The 22622-nt window shown below is 38.9% G+C and overlaps 2 protein-coding genes across 4 annotated transcripts in view; one reads left to right on the top strand and one right to left on the bottom strand.

Annotated features, from left to right (window-relative positions):
- ALDH6A1 (aldehyde dehydrogenase 6 family member A1) overlaps window positions 1-13633 on the top strand; it is a 25880-nt gene extending 12247 nt beyond the window's left edge. For all 3 annotated transcript variants that reach the window (XM_006778776.2, XM_006778778.2, XM_006778777.2), the window contains exons 3-12: window positions 1108-1182; window positions 1347-1508; window positions 1736-1814; window positions 2242-2544; window positions 4214-4335; window positions 5883-6072; window positions 6278-6459; window positions 9180-9359; window positions 9626-9724; window positions 13076-13633. In XM_006778776.2, the coding sequence (XP_006778839.1) occupies window positions 1108-1182; window positions 1347-1508; window positions 1736-1814; window positions 2242-2544; window positions 4214-4335; window positions 5883-6072; window positions 6278-6459; window positions 9180-9359; window positions 9626-9724; window positions 13076-13180 (1497 nt within the window). In that variant the 3' untranslated portion in view covers window positions 13181-13633. The remainder of the gene's footprint in view (window positions 1-1107; window positions 1183-1346; window positions 1509-1735; window positions 1815-2241; window positions 2545-4213; window positions 4336-5882; window positions 6073-6277; window positions 6460-9179; window positions 9360-9625; window positions 9725-13075) is intronic.
- Window positions 13634-15685: 2052 nt separating this feature from the next.
- BBOF1 (basal body orientation factor 1) overlaps window positions 15686-22622 on the bottom strand; it is a 35340-nt gene continuing 28403 nt past the window's right edge. The window contains exons 9-11 of the mRNA XM_006778772.2: window positions 21378-21479; window positions 17148-17222; window positions 15686-16798 (exon numbers count right to left, since the gene is read on the bottom strand). Of these exons, the coding sequence (XP_006778835.1) occupies window positions 16669-16798; window positions 17148-17222; window positions 21378-21479 (307 nt within the window). The 3' untranslated portion in view covers window positions 15686-16668. The remainder of the gene's footprint in view (window positions 16799-17147; window positions 17223-21377; window positions 21480-22622) is intronic.

Raw genomic sequence — 22622 nt, 5'->3', positions numbered from 1 at the left:
AACTCCTTTAGCTTTTCCTTATCTGTGAAGCTCTTTATCTGACATTTATTTACAGTTTGTTTTTGTTGTTTTTTTTTTTTACTTCTTTTAGATTATTTCTCTTCTGAAATAAGATAACTGTGTTAAAAGTTACAAACATTTTCATGGCTTCTAGATGTTTAGTTGATCCCACCAGGTGATTTGTACTTCTTGACAACCTTTAGAGTTGTTTTTACAGACCTTGTGTCTGTCAGCCATATGTAGTACCTAAAATCTAATAAATAGGACTGGTACTCAAAATCCTTTCTACAAAGCATGCACACACTGTAGCACAGTCGCCCTTCACCTTTTTGGGTCCACAGACCCTTTTGAAAATTTAACAAAAGTAAGCTTCTCAGAAAAAAAATCACGATAAAAACATTTTAAAAATATTTTGATCATATCCCTAGCCTGTTTGGCTCAGTGGATAGAGGTTGGCCTGCGGACCAATAGGTCCCGGGTTCGATTCCAGTCAAGGGTACTTACCTTGGTTGCTGTCTCCTCCCCAGTCGAGGCACCTCCCAGCCCTGGTCAGGGATCATGCAGGAGGCAGCCAATCGATGTGTTTTTCTTACACCAATGTTTCTCTTAGTCTTCCCCTCTTCCACTCTCTCTAAAAGATCAATGGAAAAATATCCTTGGGTGAGGATTAAAAATATACATATATTTTGATCATAGAGGTAAGACATTATCATGCTAATGTAACAGAAGATCAGATGGACCAAGAAGTCACAATAGAGCTAATCTTTGTTAACACACAATCTGCTGCTTTTTTAGTGTAAGCTTTACAGTGACATGTGTTTACTCATGAAGTTCCACTGTGTGATTAGCTGGGAATTTCTTATTTTCAGAGAGATCACAGTTTTCAGAGACTCTGCCACATCTTAACAAACACTATAAACAAATCTATTGTGTATCGCTTTGGAAGTGGCAACATTTCTAAAGAGCAGTAGATTCCTTATCAAGCCAAATTTCTTCCTTTTTGTGATAGTGAGAAAGAAAAGTAAAACAATTAACTAATTCAGTATTGTGTGTGTGTGTGTGTGTGTGTGTGTGTGTGTGTGTGTGTGTTATTGTTGTTTTTTCCAGTCAACTGTAAAGCTCTTCATTGATGGGAAATTTGTTGAATCCAAAAGTGACAAATGGATCGACATCCACAACCCAGTAAGCAAAGCTGCTTAAACTGACTAGCCTAGAATTCTGGGAACATGGTGGGAAAGTGGGGACCTGGGTGTCTATCGTGAAACACGTAGTGTTGCCTTTGTAGCCATGAAAAATGGAGAAGGCGAGGCCAGGGCAAAGGATGATGTGCTGCTTTTTCCCATCAGGCCACCAATGAGGTCATTGGTCGGGTCCCTCAGGCCACCAAGGCTGAAATGGATGCGGCTGTTGCCTCCTGCAAACGCTCTTTTCCCGCATGGGCAGACACTTCAGTATTAAGCCGTCAGCAGGTTCTGCTTCGCTATCAACAGCTTATTAAAGAAAACTTGGTAAAAAATCTGAATGACACCATTTTCCAAACTGTTGTCTATAGGAGACTTGTCACACCCACAGAGGCCCTTTTAGCTGCACTCCCTCACTGTTCAGTCCAGACAGACATAGGTCATGGTTCTCTTTTTCATATTACTTCTCCCCAGTTTCGTCCTTCCTTTGCTGCCTGAGAACTAAAAGGAGACACACCCTTGTATTGGTTTCTATTTGTGTGTTTTCTCTCTAGAAAGAAATTGCCAGGTTAATCACTCTGGAACAAGGGAAGACCCTAGCGGATGCTGAAGGAGATGTGTTTCGAGGCCTTCGTAAGCTGGGTGTCCCTCCTGGGGAGCTTCAGGGACATTTGGGAAAGGAGCAAAAGAAAATGGGAGGCAAAGATCCCTTAATGAGGGATTGCTTCTTCCTTTATGTCAATTTTGTTATCCCATGATACCTTTTTTAATACTTGTGGAAAATAGGAATACTTCTCAGCAATCTATGAAATTGGTTTACTTCATTTTTTGTTTTGCTCAACTGACCTTACAGTAGGTATGTATATTTCACTGTCTTTTTCCCACTTAGAGAATCTCATTTTGAACAAGCCCTTCTCTCATGGAAGGTCAAGTCAGTGTTTTTTTCCCTCTGTCCTTGGCCTGAGCCACTCCCTGCCCTCAGGGCTTATTGGAGCGTGACCAAGGCAGGTAGTGTACCCTGTGGGCAGCTGCTGGCCTGACTGCTTCTTCTCTGTTGCAGAGGTGGTTGAGCATGCCTGCAGTGTGACATCCCTCCTGCTGGGAGAGACGATGCCATCCATCACCAAAGACATGGACCTTTATTCCTACCGTCTGCCTCTTGGGGTGTGTGCAGGCATTGCTCCATTCAATTTTCCTGCCATGATCCCCCTTTGGATGTTTCCCATGGCCATGGTGTGTGGAAATACCTTCCTAATGAAGCCATCAGAGCGAGTCCCTGGAGCAACTATGCTTCTTGCCAAGTTGCTTCAGGACTCTGGTGCCCCTGATGGAACACTGAACATCATCCATGGACAACACGAAGGTAACTGCCTTTCGGTACATGGCACTTAATCTGGCTTCCCAAATATCAAGGTGATGAGTGGTGATGGGTGTTCTAGAATGAGGAACCTAGGGATGAAGGGATTTACTAAGTTACCTCCATGTTTGAAGGTAATATTTGTTAACTGTTTTGCTGTCTGTGTGCTAAGGTAACTAACTAGGGAGTAGCAGTGCTTCTTGCCCTACGAAATACATTGGGACAAGGAAATATGGATTAGGGCATGACAGGTAAGATTAAAGAAAAAGTTTTCACTTTACTATTGAGATAATTTATGAGGATTTTTAATTCAGAGACTCACTTTATGGACCTCAGAGAGACTAAAAGCCTTCTAGTTCATATAATAATAGCTACTACTTAAAAATTACTTCTGTGTTTCAGGCACTGTTTCTTGTATCTTACATATATTATTTCATTTAATCTTTATAAGAACTCATTTAGATAGATGCTATTTTTCCATTTTACAGATAAGAAAATTGAAGCATAATGAAATTAAGTAATTTGCCCAAAGTCACAGTGCTAAAACCTATCAGAGCCAACATGTATATATCCAGGAAGGCTGAACCTGGTTTTCACTTTTAAATATAGTCATGTGGCACATAACGATGTTTTGGTCAACAACAGACTGCATATAAAACAGTGGTCCAAAAAGATTATAATAGAGTTGAAAAATTCTTATCACCTAGTGACATTGTAGTCATGGTAACATTGTAGTGCAATGCATTACTCACACGTTTGTGGTGATGCTGGTATAGAAAAGTATAGCATATGCAATGATGTACAATACTATACTACTTAATAATGATACTAAATAACTATATAACTGATTTGTGTACTTACTATGCTATTCTCTTTGGTATTTTAGAGTGTACTCTTTCTACTTAAAAAAGAAGTTTGCTGTAAAATAGTATGTCGTATTATGCTGGCAGCAGCCTTATACATCTCACGCTTACTGCACCTGTTGATTGCATCATTTTCTCTTGTGTTTAATTTAATCTCATATTTTTTATACAGAAGCATACTGTACAGGTTTGTAGCCTATGAACCACAGGTTATACCATCTAGGTTTGTGTAAGTGCACTCTATGATGTTTGCGCAATGACAAAATTGCCTAATGATGAATTTCTCATAATGTTGTCCCCGTCATTAAGCAGTACATGAGTGTAGTATGCTATATTGTCTCTCACATAAGGGCACAGCAGTATCTGAGAGTTCTAGTATGTAGAGACAGTTGAAGAAATATCATATTCTTAAAGAACAGAAGTGTTGAGTATTGAAGAGCTGTTATTTTGGAGAATTTTATAAGAGTGTGTTTGAGCCCAAACTGAGGACAGTGCCAGGAAGCACAATCTCAAATGCTCTGAAGGGCTGTTATTTTCAAGAAAAAATAGGAGTTGTAAGTTTCAGAGTTAAAAGTGGAAATTCTGGAATAGCAAATGAGAAAAATAATGAAAGGGAAGATGCTAAATAGACTTTATAGTTTAAAGAATTAAGAAGACAAAGAAAGAGAGAACTTCAAAATAGGAATCCAGCACTGAAACACAAAAGTATGAAAATTTCTCCCTCATAGCAGTGGGGAAAGGGGAAATTTGTTATGTTGAGAAACCCATAGCCATCTGTTCCTTTATGGTGATCATTTATTTTCTTCTTAAAGCTGTGAACTTCATTTGTGATCATCCGGATATCAAAGCAATCAGCTTTGTGGGATCCAACCAGGCAGGAGAGTACATCTTCGAGAGAGGGTCAAGACATGGCAAGAGAGTTCAAGCCAATATGGTGACTTCTTATTCCTTTTTTCTCTCAAACTTTGTTATATGTATTAAAATTACCTAGAAACAGCCCTGCAGCAGAGGGGCCTTTCCTCCCACTCTAACGCCAGTGTTCCCTTATTCCCATTTCATCCCGAAAGCTTTCCTTTAATGATGAATATTGTGATGAGGTTTATTCTAAGTGACTTTATTTAAAAAAAAATGTGTGTGTGTGTGTTATTGATTTTAGAGAGGAAGGGAGATGGAGAGAGAGAGAGAAGCATCAATGATGAGAGAGAATCATAGATCGGCTGCCTCCTGCACACCCCTCACTGGAGATTGAGCCCGCAACCCAGGCATGTGCCCTGACCGGAAATCAAACCCTAACCTCCTGGTTCATAGGTTGATGCTCAACCACACTGAGCCACACTGGCCGAGCAACTTTAATTACCTTTTATCTCATACAGCAAATTTGGGTGCCAAGGGCACATTTTTCCCTGAGAATGTTATTCATATTCTTTGAGCTTTAGCAGTAACAGCTGAATTCTGGTTCTGGCCCTGTTTCTTCCTTCATACCATGCTTTTCTAGCCCTTTAACCTTTTCCTTCTTTTAAGGCGCATCCTAACTACTAATGTCAAAATATCTTCTTCCCTAAGAATTCAGACTAAGGCACTGAGAAGAGCCCCATATCCCTATACGAGATGTGTGGTTTACTAGATTGCATAGTTTTGCTGTTCTCTTACTAGTTCCTTGTCAAATAGTTGGCAATTCTTTGATACTAAATATAAAGTCCAATTGCTACTTTCTTACTCTTTGACTAATGTTGCATAAAGGATAGCCACCCGAGCACAGGTTTGGAAATTTCATGATATGCTTACTTATTTCTTTTCATGGCTGAGTGTATTTGGCCATTTTGACTTAAGTTCCTCCCAATTCACAGTATACCATGTGTAATGGGATAAAATTAAGTAGCTGGCATGGTATTTATCCATGTAGTCAATTATAGTTGTATCTGAAGACATATGTGTGGAAATGACCAGATGTTATCCTTCATAGAAGTTCATGAGGATGTGTATCTAGAAGCAAGCCAGTCTGGGGAACCTCTTTCCAGAACTTGTTTATCAGGAGAGGGCTACCTCCTATTTTGTTTCATCTGGCTACTGGCATTATTACTGGCAGTTGTTTTCACTGCTATTCATGTAACTGGAAACCCCAGTAGACAACAAATTCTTTCCTATCTAACAGGAAAGAGAAAGTAGTTCTCATTGGTCCTGGATGCAGTGTTAGCCTATCAGTTTGACTTAAATGTGATGATTGGGGTTCTTTTTTTTTTTTAATCTAAATAAACATGCATCAGCTTATCAACTGAGAAGGGGGAAAGTAATCTGGAGACTTGCTCAATGTTACCAAGACTTTAGCAGTATCAAAATAATCAGTCTATCCTCAAAGCAGCAAAGAATAAATTCTCTAGTCCTTACCTTAAATGTTCATTTGAAATTTCATATTATTTGCCTAGTTTTTAGCATAATTTTATTTTCTCAAGGAAGATTCATGTGCTTTCTGTATTTCCTTAGGGAGCCAAGAACCATGGGGTAGTCATGCCAGATGCCAATAAGGAAAATACACTGAACCAGTTGGTTGGGGCAGCATTTGGAGCTGCTGGTCAGCGCTGCATGGCTCTTTCAACAGCGATCCTTGTGGGAGAAGCTAAGAAGTGGCTGCCAGAGCTGGTGGAGCGTGCCAAAAACCTGAGAGTCAACGCAGGTAATATGTTATCTGCCTCGCTCCTTTAGACTTTGCATTTGTTAAAACCAAGCTCTTGGTTTTAACATTGGCTTTGGCCAATGGGAGCAATCATATCATTTTTTACCATTGCCTCTCTTTATACTGTACCTGTTTAGATTAATCTTTAGTTGGCAGTCATAAGTTATGTTAATGAAGACATTAAACACTTCTGTGTTGTTTATAGGAGACCAGCCTGGAGCTGATCTTGGCCCTCTGATCACACCCCAAGCCAAAGAGCGAGTCTGTAATCTGATTGATAGTGGAACAAAGGAGGGAGCCTCCATCCTTCTTGATGGTCGAAATATTAAAGTCAAAGGCTATGAAAATGGCAACTTTGTTGGACCAACCATCATCTCAAATGTCAAGGTAAACAACTCTGGATTATTTGTTTCTCAGATATGGGAGCTGAAGGCACTTTAGAGGCTATGTTATCTCTTCCCTCCAATCCTATATAATAAAGAGCTAATATGCAAATTGTCATCGCTCCCTCACACCCTCGTGCCTTTGTGCTGGAACTGCTCAGACACTCAACACTGGGAAGAGAGGAATGGGGACCAGCCAGGTACAAGTGAGCTCACAGGAGGAACGGGGACCAGCTAGGCACAAATGAGCTCACGAGAGAGGAATGGGTACCAGCCAGGCTGCGGCCCGGGAGAGGGACAACTGTCAACCCCGTGGTCCCAGATGCCAGCTCCTGTGGCTGCGGACCAGGAAAGGGACAAGCCACCCGCACCACAGTCCCAGGTGCCTTCCTTATTGGCATCTGGCAGTCCCAGGTGGCCTGAAGCCACCCACCCATGGCCCCCTATGGCTGCAGTCGGCCCAGGCAAAGCTGGCCCAGGTCCTGGGTGCCTACAGCCAGCCAGAGGGAGGGAAGCCTGGGTCCCGGGTGCCTGCGACCAGCCAGAAGAGGGAATCCTGGGTCCGGGATGCGGGGTGAGGCAGAGGCGGTTAGGGGGCGATGAGGCCAGCAGAGGAGCAGTTGGGGCGATTAGGCCAGCTGGGGAGCAGTTAGGGGCAATCAGGCAGAGGTGGTTGGGAGCGATCAGGCAGGCAGAGGTGGTTGGGGGCGATTAGGCAGGCAGAGGGGGTAGGGGTGATCAGGCAGGTGAGCGGTTAGGAGCCAGTGGTCCCGGATTGTGAGAGGCAGTTGGACATCCCCCAAGGGTTCCCGGATTGGAGAGGGTGCAGGCCACACTGAAGAACCCCCCCTTGCATAAATTTCATGCACTGGGCCTCTAGTTTATAAATAAAGAACATTTAATGACTAGAGACTTCATTTCTTGCCAGAATTATTCAGTTATTTTATCTAGAGTCTGATTTAACCTCCCTTCTCATTCATGATCTCTTTCTACTCTACTAGTATTCAGCAAACTTTTCATAAAGGGCTAGATAGTAAATATTTTTGGCTTTGCAGGGATATGCAATGTCTGTCACAACTACTCAACTCTACACATATTAGTATGAAAGCAACCATTAACATTATGTAGCTGTGTTCTGTTAAAATTTTATTTACGGACAATGAAACTTTAGTTACAAATAATTTTATATGCCATGATTGATTTTTTTCAACCATTTAAAAAATATAGAGCCCTGGCCGGCCTTTCTGAGTGGTTAGACCAGGGGTGGGCAAACTTTTTGACTCGAGGGCCACAATGGGTTCTTAAACTGGACCGGAGGGCCGGAACAAAAGCATGGATGGAGTGTTTGTGTGAACTAATATAAATTCAAAGTAAACATCATTACATAAAAGAGTACGGTCTTTTTTTTCCATAGTTTTATTCATTTCAAACAGGCCGGATCCGGCCCGTGGGCCGTAGTTTGCCCACGGCTGGGTTAGAGCATCAGCCTGAGCACCAGAAGGTCATGGGTTCAATTCCCAGTCCTTCAAGTACCTGGGTTGCAAGTCCATTCCCAGCCCCCGTCAGATACATGCAGGAGGCAACCAATCAATGTGTCTCTCTCACATCAATGTTTCTCTTTCTCTCTCCCTCTCCCCCCCCCACTCCTTTCCATACTCTCTCTAAAAATGAATGAAAAAATATCCTTGGGTGAGGATTAACAATAACAACAACAAAAATTATTCTTAGTTTCTTGGCTGTATAAAAACAGGCAGCCATATTTGGCCCAATGACCCTATTTTGCCAATCCCTATCTTATACTTGTTACTTATTTGTTTAATGTCAATTTTTTTCCCATTCCTTCTTATTCCTAGCTTATAGTTATTGCAGTGTTTCCACCAACATATCAACCACCCCATATTTATTGAGCACTTACTCTGTGCTCTAAATTTAGCTGCATCTTTACCAGAAAGTGACAAAAGGAAGATAATTTTTATTATCAAATAAAAATGTTTATTTATTAAAACTCTACACGTTTTTCAGCTAAAATTAATGACTAAGTTGAGGTTAGGAGGCTTTTTTTGAAATACATATGTTCCCACAAATCCTACTATAATCCTGAATAATTAAGTTGAATTTAAGTGTAGTAGAAATTATGAAATCTCTTGCCAAAGAACCATGGAGGAAAATACCCACTTATAAATAACAAACACAGCAGACTAGCTACAGTGGTAAAGAATGTTTTGTATGTTTAATGTAACCTGCTATCAAAATATAAATGTGCAGACTCATTTGGGAAACAAAGGAATGAATGAGAATGGATTATTTATGTTATAGAAAACTTAGCACAGGGTTTCTTTAAATAGAAAGAAATCTCCTGTGGTATTTTAAATACATATTTGATTTATTTAAAAAGTGAATTTTCATGTAAGTTTTCAGTAACATAATAATTGTATAAACAGGTTATACAATTATAAAAGAGGAAGCTAGTGATGGGTCATGGGACCTAAAAATACAGTGCTTAAAGGAAAGGATTGTAATTGTAATTAATGGGAATTTCAAGTTATTGATAAAGATTGGTAGCTTGGAAGATGGAACACAGCAAGAAAGCACTTTAAAAAAAATAAGTGCTTTAAAATGAAAAAAGATTACTAACATGAAAGCTGTCTATGTAAACAGTGGGCTCTAAATTAACAAATAAGCATAAAATACTGACTTCTTTTCTGGATACATCACTCCTGGCAGCCAAATATGACTTGTTACAAAGAGGAGATTTTTGGTCCAGTTCTTGTGGTTCTGGAGACAGATACTTTGGATGAAGCCATCAAGATTGTAAATGATAACCCATATGGAAATGGAACTGCCATCTTCACCACCAATGGAGCCACCGCTAGGAAATATTCCCACTTGGTGGATGTTGGACAGGTTTGTGAAAATAATTTTTAGGAGATTCTTATAGCCATTTACTGTTTCCTGGGGAGATGGTAAACAGTGATCAGTTGCTACTGCTCTGATCTCCCACAATGCCCCATTTTCTTCCTCAGGAATAAAAGTTCAGTGAGATGGATATAGGGTGGAAGGTGGGTATTTAAACTTGATCTCTCTAATGCCACGCATTTATGCTTCTAAATGGAAAGTTCCTTTGTTTGAGTCCTTTTCTTAATATCTGGTGTGGATTTGTTCTGCTTTAGGTGGGTGTGAATGTCCCCATTCCAGTGCCTTTACCAATGTTCTCATTCACTGGCTCTCGATCTTCCTTCAGGGGAGACACCAATTTCTATGGCAAACAGGTAACAAAGTTTTTTTAAATGTCTTTTCCTCTAAGAAACTTTTATATATTCAGGAACAAGGATTCTGCAAGGAAGGATCTGCCAGCAGCCTCTGTGAGGTCATACATTGTTCAGCACTGCTTGTCAGTAGGTCTCCTAGAAAAGATTTGAAAGAGAACAGAGTTTTAGGGAAAAAGCATACGGAAGTCCAAGCCTTTATATATGACCTTTCCTCTGCCTCCTCATTTTCATCTGACTAACTCTTAATCACCTGTCATGTCTCCATTTAAAGAATGGACTCTTCTAGAAAATCACTTGACTACCACCAGCCCTTTCCTCAGTGCTCAGTTGGGTATGCCCTCATGTGCTCCCACCAATCCACATATTTCTCCCTGTAATGGTTATTCACTTACAAAAAATTTCTTTGAGCACCTTCTTTGTACCAAACACTATTCTAGGCACTATAAATACAGCACTGAACAAAAGCAGATCTGAAATCAAATTGCCTGGGTTCAAACCCAAGCTTGGCCAGTTATTAACTGTGTGACTTTGGAGATACCTTCTCTTTGTCTCAGATTTCTTCATCTGTAAAGTGAAAATAACAACAATACCTATATTTCATGAGGTTATGAGGGTTAAGTTACCACTATTATCACATTCTTCAGGAGGTGCATACTTCCTAAGGCAGGAACAGTCATGGCATATTCAAACAGCAGAAATGGTCTGGAGCACAGGGAGTGAATGAGTAAGACAATGGGGTAAGAGATGAGGCTAGAGAGGTAGGCAGGGACAAGTCATGTAAGAATCTTTAAGCTATGCTAAGAAGCCCTCATCATTCTTTAGTTACTTATCTGCAGCACCTGGCACAGAGCAGGTGCCCAAACATATGTTGAACAAATGGGTTAGTGGAAGTTTTTTATAGTACTACAGAAATTCAGCCATTTTGGAATATTCAGTAATAAATTACATTTTTTTCTATAAAGGTCTCTCTTTTAAATGTTAATAAAAAATTAACATGGACTTACATAGCAGAATATGTCAGTGTGGCTAACTGGCTAAGAAAAAATTTGATTATTTGGAAGCTTATTATACAATTTGTGACAAAAATGACAGCTTTTATAAAACTAACTAGTTTATACTATTAACAAAAATTTCTTTATAAGTTACTCTGTAAGTGAGGCTTCTTGCAGGAAAAGACTGACCTCATATAGAGTTTGAAGTCTAAAATCCTCAGGTAATTAAATTGCTAATTTGTATTTTAGAAATGAAAATATCATCCTATATAATAATCCTATATAATAAAAGAGTAATATGCAAATTGACCCTAATAGCGGAATGACAGGTCACTATGATGTGCACTGACACCAGAGGCAGACGCTCAATGCAGGAGTTGCCCCTTGGTGGTCAGTGTGCTCTCACAGGGCAAACTCTGCTCAGCCACAGGTCAGGCTGACGGCTGCGAGTGCAGCGGCGGTGTGGCCCGGGAGGAGCAGGCCTAAGCCATCAGTCGGACATCCCTCAAGGGCTCCATGGCTGCCAGACAGATGTCTGACTGCCAGCTTAGGCCCGATCCCCCAAGGGGTCCTGGACTGTAAGAGGGTGCAGGCTGGACTGAGGGAACTCCCTGAGTGCATGAATTTTCATGCACCAGGCCTCTAGTCCATTATAATAAAAGCCCAGCGACCAAATGGCAGAACGACCAGAACACTGAAACAACCATGCCCCCTTGCCCTGGCCGGCCCCACCCCCAATCAGCCCCCATAGTATATATATATAAAAGCCTAATATCTAAGTGTCCGACTGATTGGTCGACCATTTATTTGGTCGACCATTTGACCAGTTCCTATGACATGCACTGACCATCAGGGGGCAGACACTCTGATCAGTAGGTTAGCTTGCTGCTGTGGTCCAGCCAATCGGGACTGGAGCCAATGTCCCACGATCCCTGTCTGGCCTCTAAAATATTTCTTCTAATTAATTTCCTTTCCATGTGCATGAATTTGTGCACTGGGCCTCTAGTTCTTACATAATAAAATGTAAACTTTAGTTGTATCTTATATTGAAAGTATATAATAATCTCTAAAGTTGTTTTCAATATGTTAACATGGCCCAGAATGTCAAGTAATTCTAGAAGAGTATTTCAATCAAACTACTGGTTTTTTCCAAACAATATCTTTTTAGCTTTCTAGTAATTTGGTGTTAGATCTGTATAATCCAGTGATGGCGAACCTTTTGAGCTCGGCATGTCAGCATTTTGAAAAACCCTAACTTAACTCTGGTGCCGTGTCACATATAGAAATGTTTTTGATATTTGCAACCATAGTAAAACAAAGACATATTTTTGATATTTATTTTATATATTTAAATGCCATTTAACAGAAAAATCAGCCAAAAAAATGAGTTCGCGTGTCACCTCTGACACGTGTGTCATAGGTTCGCCATCACTGGTATAGTCTATTCTCTTTTGCTCAAGCCTATTCTTTTTTTTTTTTTTTAATATATTTTATTGATTTTTTACAGAGAGGAAGGGAGAGGGACAGAGAGCTAGAAACATCGATGAGAGAGAAACATCGATCAGCTGCCTCCTGCACACTCCCACTGGGGATGTGCCCGCAACCAAGGCACATGCCCTTGACCGGAATCGAACACGGGCCCTCTCAGTCCGCAGGTCGACGCTCTATCCACTGAGCCAAACCGGTCTGGCCGCTCAAGCCTATTCTTATAAAATAAACCATGTAGATTATAAAGACTTAAATATGCTGAATTTTTTTTGACTTACATGTTATAGATTATTTAGAAATGAATGTGTATACCAGACATTTTACTTTAGATTTGTAAGATATTGTGGATTTTATTGCTTCAATATAGCTATTCATCACTGACAGTTGTCAGAAATGCCTAATATATATTTCATTCTTGCACTCCTTTCTCTTCTTTATGGGAAGGAGAGATTTGTATGCCATTTCATTTTCCCCTCACACATTGCTATGAGGTGAACATTATGTCACAGATAAGGCCGAAGGTTAAATGGCAGTCAACAAGGAGTAGAGGCAGGATTTGAGCTATGCCTCAAGACCTCAGAGCACATGATATTCAGAATGACCTACAAGTTTAACAGATTACATTGTTGAATTGGCCAGTATCAGCATAATGATAACTAAGGTTTGACTGTTTACTATGTGCCAGATATTATGCTAAATGTTTTAGATAAATTTATATGAACAATATATTGGATTTTAGTTGTACCTATTCCTCAAGTAGGAGAGTGAGTAGTACTTCGCAGCACCTCGTTCAAAAGTTGATTAAAAGAGGAATAATGAAATCTCCCCAAAATATATACTAATTCTCTCTTTCTTCCTTTGTTCTCTTTAGGGCATCCAATTCTACACTCAGCTAAAGACCATCACTTCTCAGTGGAAAGAAGAAGATGCTACTCTTTCCTCACCTGCTGTGGTCATGCCTACCATGGGCCGTTAGAATGAGTTGTTCCAGACTCAGTCCATCCTGAGTCATCTCCCTTTATTCTTGACCACCTTCATTTGCCAACTTTGCTCAAATCAGATCCCTGAGAATGGAATACCTTGTAACTAAATCTTTCTCAGGACCATTAGCCCCTGCACAGTTGCTATAGAGAGACTCCTGGTGTAAATCTGAAACCGGATTTACTTACTCTTCATACTTCTCTTTTTGAGGTAACTGTTGTTAACTGTGAAATGTTAATCTGAAGGAGAGCTTAGAGCTGTTTTCTAAAAATTCTTCCCTCTTCTGATAACTTGAAGGGAAGATTAGTGTTTGTAAAGATCATCCATAATTCACCCTTTGGTTGACCTTCAAACAGCCCTACATAATTGCCAGTGGGGGATACACCACTGCCAGGCTTTCCTGAGTCTATCATCCCATACTACACAAGATATAGTCCATTTCTACTTATCCCACAGTTGTGACAACTATTTCTTTCTTTTTGCTGAATGCCGCTTTGTCCTAGTGATTCATGACCACTAAATTCTATCATCACCTCTGTCCTGCTTCTTCAAATAATTTTTCAAAGATACCTCAGTATGCATTGGATAAATCTCCACTTTGTTGTGTGTGCCAAATGTTAAAGTTTAGGGTTTGCTTCAACAATCATTAATTAACAATTCAGTTATTAACTCAGATGCCAATAGGTTTTTTGTTTGTTTCTAGACCCAGAGATCAAAGGGAGTTTGCCTTAAGCAAGTCTAGCCTGATTATACTTTTTAATGAAACAACCCTTAATATAGAATAACTGAGTAGAGTCTAAGACATTTTTAAAGCTTTTCATGACATAAAGTAGTAAAAAAGAAATGCTTTGCCCTGCCTGATGCCGCTCAGTTGGTTGGAGCATCATCCTGTGCACCAAAAGGTCATGGGTTTGAATCCTGGTCAGGGTACATACCCAGATTGTGGGTTCAGTTCCTGGTTGGAATGTTTCCTTCTTTCTCTCTCTCTCTCTCTCTGTCTGTGTTCTTCAGGTGGGATAAAGGCTCCTCTTTTTGTCTCTTCTCCTTCCTTTTCCCTCCTTCCTTCCCTCCCTCACTCTCTCTCTCCTTTTTCTCTCCTTCCCTCCCTCCCTCTCTCCTTCCCTCCCTCCCTCCCTTTCTTCAAAATAAAAAAAAACATATTTGAAATAAAAGAAATGCTTTGACAGATTCTTTTGCTACCATTAATTCAACTATGTCTTTGATGTAGCTAAGCTTTAAGTCAAATAGATATTGATATGCTAATCAAAACAGCTTCTGCCTTTTTGCTCTACATTCAGTTGAATCCTGTCTTTCTGATGCAGTTTTCACCCAGTGAACTAGGAGAAGGCTTCTGGCTCAGATAGAGTAAGTAATCTCTGGTCCCTAGCCAGATGATATAGGTCATTTATTTTTCTGTTTCCCTTCAGTCATATGGATAATGCTGACCTACTCCATAGGAGTTACTCAGTGAATTAAGGATAGTGAAATCCTTGAAAATGTTTGTACACTCTACATAATTTCGGCTTATTACTACCACCTACTGATAGAATAGCAAAATCTTCAGTCACTTAAGGCAGTGATTTTCAACCTTTTTCATTTCATGGTACACATAGACTAATTACTAAAAATTTATATTTTTTGCCAAGCTGACAAAAAATTGGTATAATTTTGATTGATTTACCAAAAAATAATAACTAGTAATTACCTACCCTTTTGCTCCAAAATTACTTTTTTCAAAATCAGGTGAATATACTTATAAGGATTTTTGGTACCCAGAATTAACCAATCAGATACAACCTTATTATGCAACATGACCAATAAGTTGCAACTCTATTATATGACCTATATATTTATAGTTCAAGAGAGGGCATTCGCCTTTGAGACAGCATGGAGGGACCTGGAGAGTATTATGCTAAGTGCAATAAGGCAGTCAGAGAAAGACAAGTTTCACATGATCTCACTCATGAGGAATCTAATGAACAAAATAAACTGATGAATAAAATGAATCCAGAGACATAGAAGCGTAGAACAGACTGTGGAATCTCAGAGGGAAGGCAGGGGAGTGTGGGTGGGTGGTAAGTGATCAACCAAAGAACTTGTATACATATATGCTTAACCCATGGACACAGACCATAGGGTGGTGAAGGCCTGGGACTTGGGGGTGGGGGTAAAGGCAGGCAGGCAGGCTAGAAGGGGTCAATGGGGGGAAGGGGAAAATGGGACAAATGAAATACTTTCAACAATAAAGATTTAATTTTAAAGGGGGGGAGGGGGGAGATTCACACCAGACAGCTATTTTGTGTTGGCTACTGTCATTCTTTTATTTGGCAATCTAAGGGAAAAGAGGTCAGTGCTCCTGACTAGTCAGGTTTTGCATATTTTAAAAATTCTTATGGCACACCAGTTGAAAATCACTGAGTTAAGGTGACTAGAATTTTAATAAAATACGTTTATGACCCTACTGGGTCTTCCTGATTTATTTTGTTTTATTTCAGTTTTGCCTTCCTAAAGATGAGGCAGTAGAAATTTATAGAATGTCCCTTGTTTTATCTCTTATCACAGCTGGCAACTGATAGTGATATTTAATCCAATCCAACAACTAGAGGCTGGATTGAATAAAAGGTCATACTCTCTAAATTCCAAGTGGAATTGAGTCACAGAGACTCCTAAATTTTCCTTCCATTTAACGGAAATCACTTTTTAAATAATACTAATCAGGAGACAGCCAATCAATGATTCTCTCTTATCATTGACGTTTCTCCCTTCCTCTATGAAATCAATAAAAATATATTTTAAAAAATACTAATCAGAATCATGAAAATGGCAGGTATAATTAAATTAGAAGATGTTTCAATATTTTTAAAAAAAGAATAATTGTGTTCCTGTAATTGGAATCAATTTATTTGGTTAGTTACTTGCTACTCAGAAGTTACTTATTTCTTAGATAGAAAAAATAATTGTACAGTTGTTTATGCTAGTAGCAGCTAAAAAAATGAGTGTTTTGTTTTCATTTTGCTCTGATGTGGCCTCATTCTCTGATTTTACATTGTATTAATTATGAATAACAAGCACAAATAAAAAGCTCTTAAAAAGAAAATCTGACTTTAAAAAAAATGGTGCCATACTTACTTATACCAGTGAGGCCTCTGTCCCCTACCTGTAGTGACTTAGACTTCCCACCTCTGTCCAAAGCCAAGAGTTAAATGGGTCATTATGTTTTAATTCTTACATAAAAGATAGTACATATTTTGGCTAGGCTGCGGATTTCAAAAGGCAATTTATATGTTTTCAACACTAAGAGGCAAAACATGCATTTGCATTAAGTATATGCCTTCCTTATGTGGATAGTTATAAAAATGTCCACAATCTCATACTAGTATTAATACTCATTTCACTGATACCTGAGACAGTAGAGCTAAAGAACTGTGACTTAGCAAGAAGCTCACGGGGAAAGGTAACAGTTACATGTATTGTTTGGTTAGATTACAGACTCCTTACCATGTCAGACTCATGTGATCCTTTCTGAATATTGGATATTACCAGTTCATGAGAAGAGTCTGAGATTGGTACTTGCTGGGTGATGAACGTCTGATCTTGAAGCTTACTTTCATCCCTTAAATAAAGACAAAGAGACCTGTCAACAACCATGCACACATGGAATCTAGTTCAGAATAATAGAACCATTGTGATCAGGCTCATGTTCATTGCTTTGTCAAGAAAGACTTTACTTTTGCCCTGGCCAGATGGCTTAGTTGGTTGGAGCATCATCCCATATACCAAAAGGTTGTGGGTTTGATCCCTGTCAGGGCACAAACTAGATTGTGGGTTTGATTCTGAGTCGGGGCACGTAGAGGAGGCAACTGATTGATGCTTCTCTCCCACATTGATGTTTCTCCCTTCCTCTCTAGAATCAATTAAAAAATCATTCTTGGATGAGGATTTTAAAAAAAGAGAGACCTTACCCAAATTCCTCTGTTTGTCCACTGTCTGGAACAACATATTCTGAACCTGGAGGTCTAGAGCTCTGATTATATTTCCTGTGGTGGGTAGAAGTTAACAATGAGGCAGTGTCTCCTTGTGCCTTTATTTCAGCTATACTCTAAAAGTGCTAAATTAATGCTTCCATTGGATGGGCTTCTCATTTTCAAAAAAATTATCTTTTACACACACATAGAGGCAGTGTAATGTTAAGGCAAGTTATTATAAACTTATAGTCTCTTAAAGTTGAGACATGTTGAACTTAAGAAATGGGAAATATTTATGGAGATGATCATGATGATGTTACATAATAGCTATTAATGGTGATGGGCAAGGTTAAACCAGAGTACTGACCAAAACATAAAACATGGCCAGAAAAATTTCCTTCCTACAAGAAGAACCACAGAACACAGCATAAATGGAGAGACACCGTATAAAAATTTCTCTCATACTTTGGCAAGTCTGGTTAAAACACAGGAAATAAACATATCACTAAGTCAATATTTTAATTTGAAAGTGAGCTTAACAGTTACAAAAAGTATAGTAGGTTTTTTTGTTTTGTTTTTTTGCCAGCAAATAAAGACACATATCTCACTCCTAAAACTTGCCCTCAACTAGGTGCACATGAAAGAAGCATAAACCTATTCAAAATCTGGCTATTCTTGCCCTAGCTGGGTAGTTTAGTTGGTTAGCGCATTTTCTTTGTCCTGATATGCCAAAGTTGTGGTTAATTCCCCTGTCAAGGCACGTACAAGAAGCAACAAATGAATGCATAAATAAGTGGAACAACAAATCAATGTTTCTCAAGTCAATTTTTTTTAACCCATTCAAAATCTGGCTATCTTAAATAGTCTAGTAATGTACTTTAGATACTACCAGTGCCTAAGTTATAGCCAGAGTTGTTGCTGATGCATTAGAGTACAGTTTATTGATTATACTAGTACATACCCCTTTGACTTAGTTCACTCACAAAGAAAAATACTGAACTATTGGATTCACAATCATATACAATCTACCGTGAATTCTTACCAACTTCCTAATTAATCTACTTTCCTTGGTAGACCTTTTATCATTTAATTCCTCCCTAATATTAGGTTTCTTACTTAATCTCTTCTTTATCTCAACATTTCACCATTCTATTCCTATATTCTTTTTCCTTCATCTATCATTGGCATGAGATTCCAGTAGGCTTAGACATAGTTTCATTGCGGCCAGGTTCAAGTTCATTACTAAGATTTCACTCAATTTCCTGTTTCTCCAGTATTGAAAACAACACAGTATGGAACTCAAGGCCTGGAACTCAGGCTGTATTCCCTAGGAGAAGTCAACTCACAATGAGACAGACATTCAGTACTTAGAGTCTAGATCAGTGATGGCGAACCTTTTGAGTTCGGCATGTCAGCATTTTGAAAAACCCTAACTTAACTCTGGTGCCGTGTCACATACAGAAATTTTTTGATATTTGCAACCATAGTAAAACAAAGACTTAATATTTTTGATATTTATTTTATATATTTAAATGCCATTTAACAAAGAAAAATCAACAAAAAAATGAGTTCGCGTGTCACCTCTGACACGCGTGTCATAGGTTCGCCATCACTGGTCTAGATTGTACCTCCACATCTTCAAAAGACTACCAGAGACACAAAGAAACTTCACAGTCCTTTATCTTCCAGTTAGCCAATACTTTAAACTCCTTTTGTTTGGTTGTACTCTTCTTTGTTCTTCTGTTTATTAATTGTGGTTATTCCTAAAGGTTCTAGCCTCAGCCCTTTACTTTCCTACCTACATCCACTTTCCTAAACTCAACTACCAATTTTCATTAAACATGCTCAAATCTCTCTCCCTAACTATCACCTGTACTCCAAACACTATTTGCACATGCCTTAAGTATTTTTTACTTCAATATTGCCATCATCTCCAATTTGACACTGAAAATACTACTTTGTTTCTTCTGCCTAGGATGGTTTTTCTCCCTTTTTTATTCCGACTTACCTTTTAGAGGTCAGCTCAAGCTTTTACTTCCTCAGAAATATTTCTGACCTCAATTAGGTCAGATTCCCCTAATCAAGGCTCTCATACCACTCCTTTGAGCCTATGCCATAGTTGTACCTTTGAATATATTTATGTGATGATTTGAATAATGACTTTCTTCCACATAAACCATGAACTCCCTGGTATTAGGCATGTCTTTATTTGCCCACCATGGTATCCTCAGTAAATGGCAGCACTCAATATGTATTTGTTAAATGACTCGGATAGATTAAATAAAATTTAAATATTTCCCTCACATTGGCATTTCAGATTTTTCATTTGATTTTAATACGGCCATTCTTTTATTTCTTAATCTAAAAACAAACGTTTACACTTTGTTGTCTTTATTCCTTTTGTCCTTGATCACTAAGCTATTTCTCCATCCATCTTTCAGCTTCCTTTTTTTCTGACTGCTCCCACTCTTCCCTAACCCCCTCACTACCACATGAGTAGTGCAGCAGCTTCTGCCGGTCCCACCTCTATTTCTGTCCTCCAAGCCATCATATTGTCTTTGTTAGGTTCTGGTCAGCTCTGAGAACAATAACCTGTGAGCCCTTCCAGTGAAAGTATGAGAGTATGGCTTATTGCTCTTTGTATTCCTTTAAGGCAAAGGAGAAAAATATGTTACACTGCTCTACAATCTACATTAGCATAAGTTCAGGCTTTTCTGCATAGTTTTTAAAGGCTCAGCATAATATAATCTATAGATTAATCCTTATTTCTTATTACTAATTATTCTCTAGCACAGTGGTTCTCAACCTTCCTAATGCTGCGACTCTTTAATACAGTTCATGTTGTGGTGACCCCCAACCATAAAATTATTTTCGTTCCTACTTCATAACTGTAATTTTGCTACTGTTATGAATCATAATGTAAATATCTGATATGCAGGATGTATTTTCATTGTTACAAATTGAACATAATTAAAGCATAGTGATTAATTACAAAAACAATGTGTGTTTTCCGATGGTCTTAGGCGACCCCTGTGAAAGTGTCGTTTGACCCCCAAAGGGGTCGCGACCCACAGGTTGAGAACCGCTGATCTAGCATTACCACACTTCTTCAAGCTAGGCAGTTTTTCCTCAATGTTCCCAAAATACCTGATACCCATTTCTACCTTGGGCTTTTGCTTATGCTGTCTACTTTGCCCCTTGCCTAATGTGTCCTGCCCCCTCTCTCAATTATTCCACTCTCTCACAAGGCACCCACAGAGTCATACTTCCTGTCTTTCTGACTGAAGTCTTCCTCCCTGACTACTCTAGCCCATTGACATGTTGTCTGAACTCCAATTGTACTTTATTGTTCCATCTATTTTTTTCCTTGTTATTTTTGGTTTTGTTTGATCTCTCTGAGATCAAAGGCAATGTCTCTTAATTCTGTTGAATCCCCAGAATACCTAACATAGTGCCAAGCACATAACAGGCAATCAGTAAGTGGTTAATTTTACCCACTTTATAGTTCATTACCAGGGTTATAGTTACTGATAAAACATAGTGGAGAGAGTGAAAACAAATCATTAAGAAGAATTATTTCAGCCTGGTTGGTGTGGATCAGTGGTTGAGCTTCGACCCATGAACCAGGAGATCAAGGTTCAATTACCCATCAAGGCACATGTCTGTGTTGTGGGTTTGATCCCCAGTAGGGGGTGTGCAGGAGGCAGAGCGATGATTCTCTCTCATCATTGATGCTTTTTCTTTTATCTCTCTCTCCTTCTCCCTTTCTCCCTCTGAAATCATTTTTTTATTAAAAATAATTTTTAAAAATATCTGTAGATTTTTGTTTTCCTTTTTAGGTCTTTTCCTTGGTATTAGAGAGTCTCTTGTTAGGTAATAAAAGATTCTCTCTTATTAGAGATTAATAATCAGCTTAAAAAACCATTTACTTATCTTTGTAGACCAATAAAATCTTAACAATTGTTACACGTCTCTACATTACCGCTCATTCAGCTGTGCAATATTGTACCTTTTTAGCAAGCATTCCCTTAAACATCTAAAATTAATCTCTTTTCTACCCCTTTATTTATTTATCTCTGAGAATTGCTTAGCTAAGCAGTATGACCCTTTTATATTTTCTGATCTTTTCCTAAACCTTTCATTCTAAGCGAGAATAAGTTCATTATTCCTAAATGATTTTAAGGATTGATGACAACTTGGTATTTTACTACAGAAACAGGGATTTACCTGGGACCAAAACCATTCATTTTTGCAAAAAGCAATCGTAAGACTTTCTCCTTCTGCTCCCAAGTCAAATCTCCAATATCCACATTTCCTTGAATATCTGTCCTGAAGAATATCAAAGGAAAAGGAAGTGAAAAGGAAAAATATGGTCAAAGTAAGCATCTCCTTTTTTAAAAAATATAAAATATGTACATATGAGAAAAGAAAATTTCCAAAATATGTAAATATGAGAAAAGAAAATCTCTCTCTCTCCCTCTCCCTTCCTCTCTGAAATCAATAAAAATATATTTTTAAAAAAGAAATAAAACTAACACAAGTGCTCTATGTGCAAAAATTTTCTCACATTATACATCAATACTCACTCTACATGTAAGCCGACCTGGTTCAGAGGTTGGTTGGTGCTCAACCACTGAGCCATGGCATGTTAGTTTTCTTTAAAAGTTTAGGTTTTGCCCAACCGGCTCAAGGGTTGAGTGTCGACCTAAGAACCAGGAGGTCACAGTTCAATTCCAGGTCAGGGCAAAAATCTGGATTTCAGACTCCATCCTCAGTGTGGAGCGTGCAGGAGGCAGCCGATCAATGATTCTCTCTCATTATTGATGTTTCTCTCTCTCTTTCTCCCACTCACTTCCTCTCTGAAATCAATAAAAAATATTTTCAAAAAAGTTTAGGTTTTGCTTTATTATCACCATATACTTCAACTGTCCTTCTCCAATCTGCCTTTTAAGCCTCTTAAAAATCATTTACTTACGCCACCCATAGCCCTAGCCAGTTTGGCTCAGTGGATAGTCAGCCTGAGGACTAAAGGGTCCCTCCCGGGCTCGATTCTGGTCAAGGGCATGTACCTGGGTTGCGGGCACATCCCCAGTAGGGAGTGTGCAGGAGGCAGCTGATCAATGTTTCTCTCTCATCGATGTTTCTAAGTCTCTATCCCTCTCCCTTCCTCTCTGTAAAAAATCAATTATATATATATGTATATATATATTTTTTAAATCATTTACTTATCTTTTACTTTCCTATTGACTCTACCTGCCCTGCTGAGGGTTTATAGGGGGAAGAGTACTCTAACAGATAGAAATGCTAAGGAAGCAATTAATAGGAAACTGAGGTTAAGGTGACAAGTTGCTCAATAGCAGAAATGTCATACAAAAGGCAGAATAGGAAGAGTCCAGTTTCCTCAGTAACAATGTATAGAATCAGTTTATGTACCTTCCTCTGAAAACTATATACTACTTAATATACATAGAC

This window comes from Myotis davidii, unplaced genomic scaffold, assembly GCF_000327345.1.
Source record: "Myotis davidii unplaced genomic scaffold, ASM32734v1 scaffold309, whole genome shotgun sequence".
Classification (NCBI taxonomy): domain Eukaryota; kingdom Metazoa; phylum Chordata; class Mammalia; order Chiroptera; family Vespertilionidae; genus Myotis; species Myotis davidii.
This window is presented reverse-complemented; position numbering and strand designations above follow the sequence as displayed.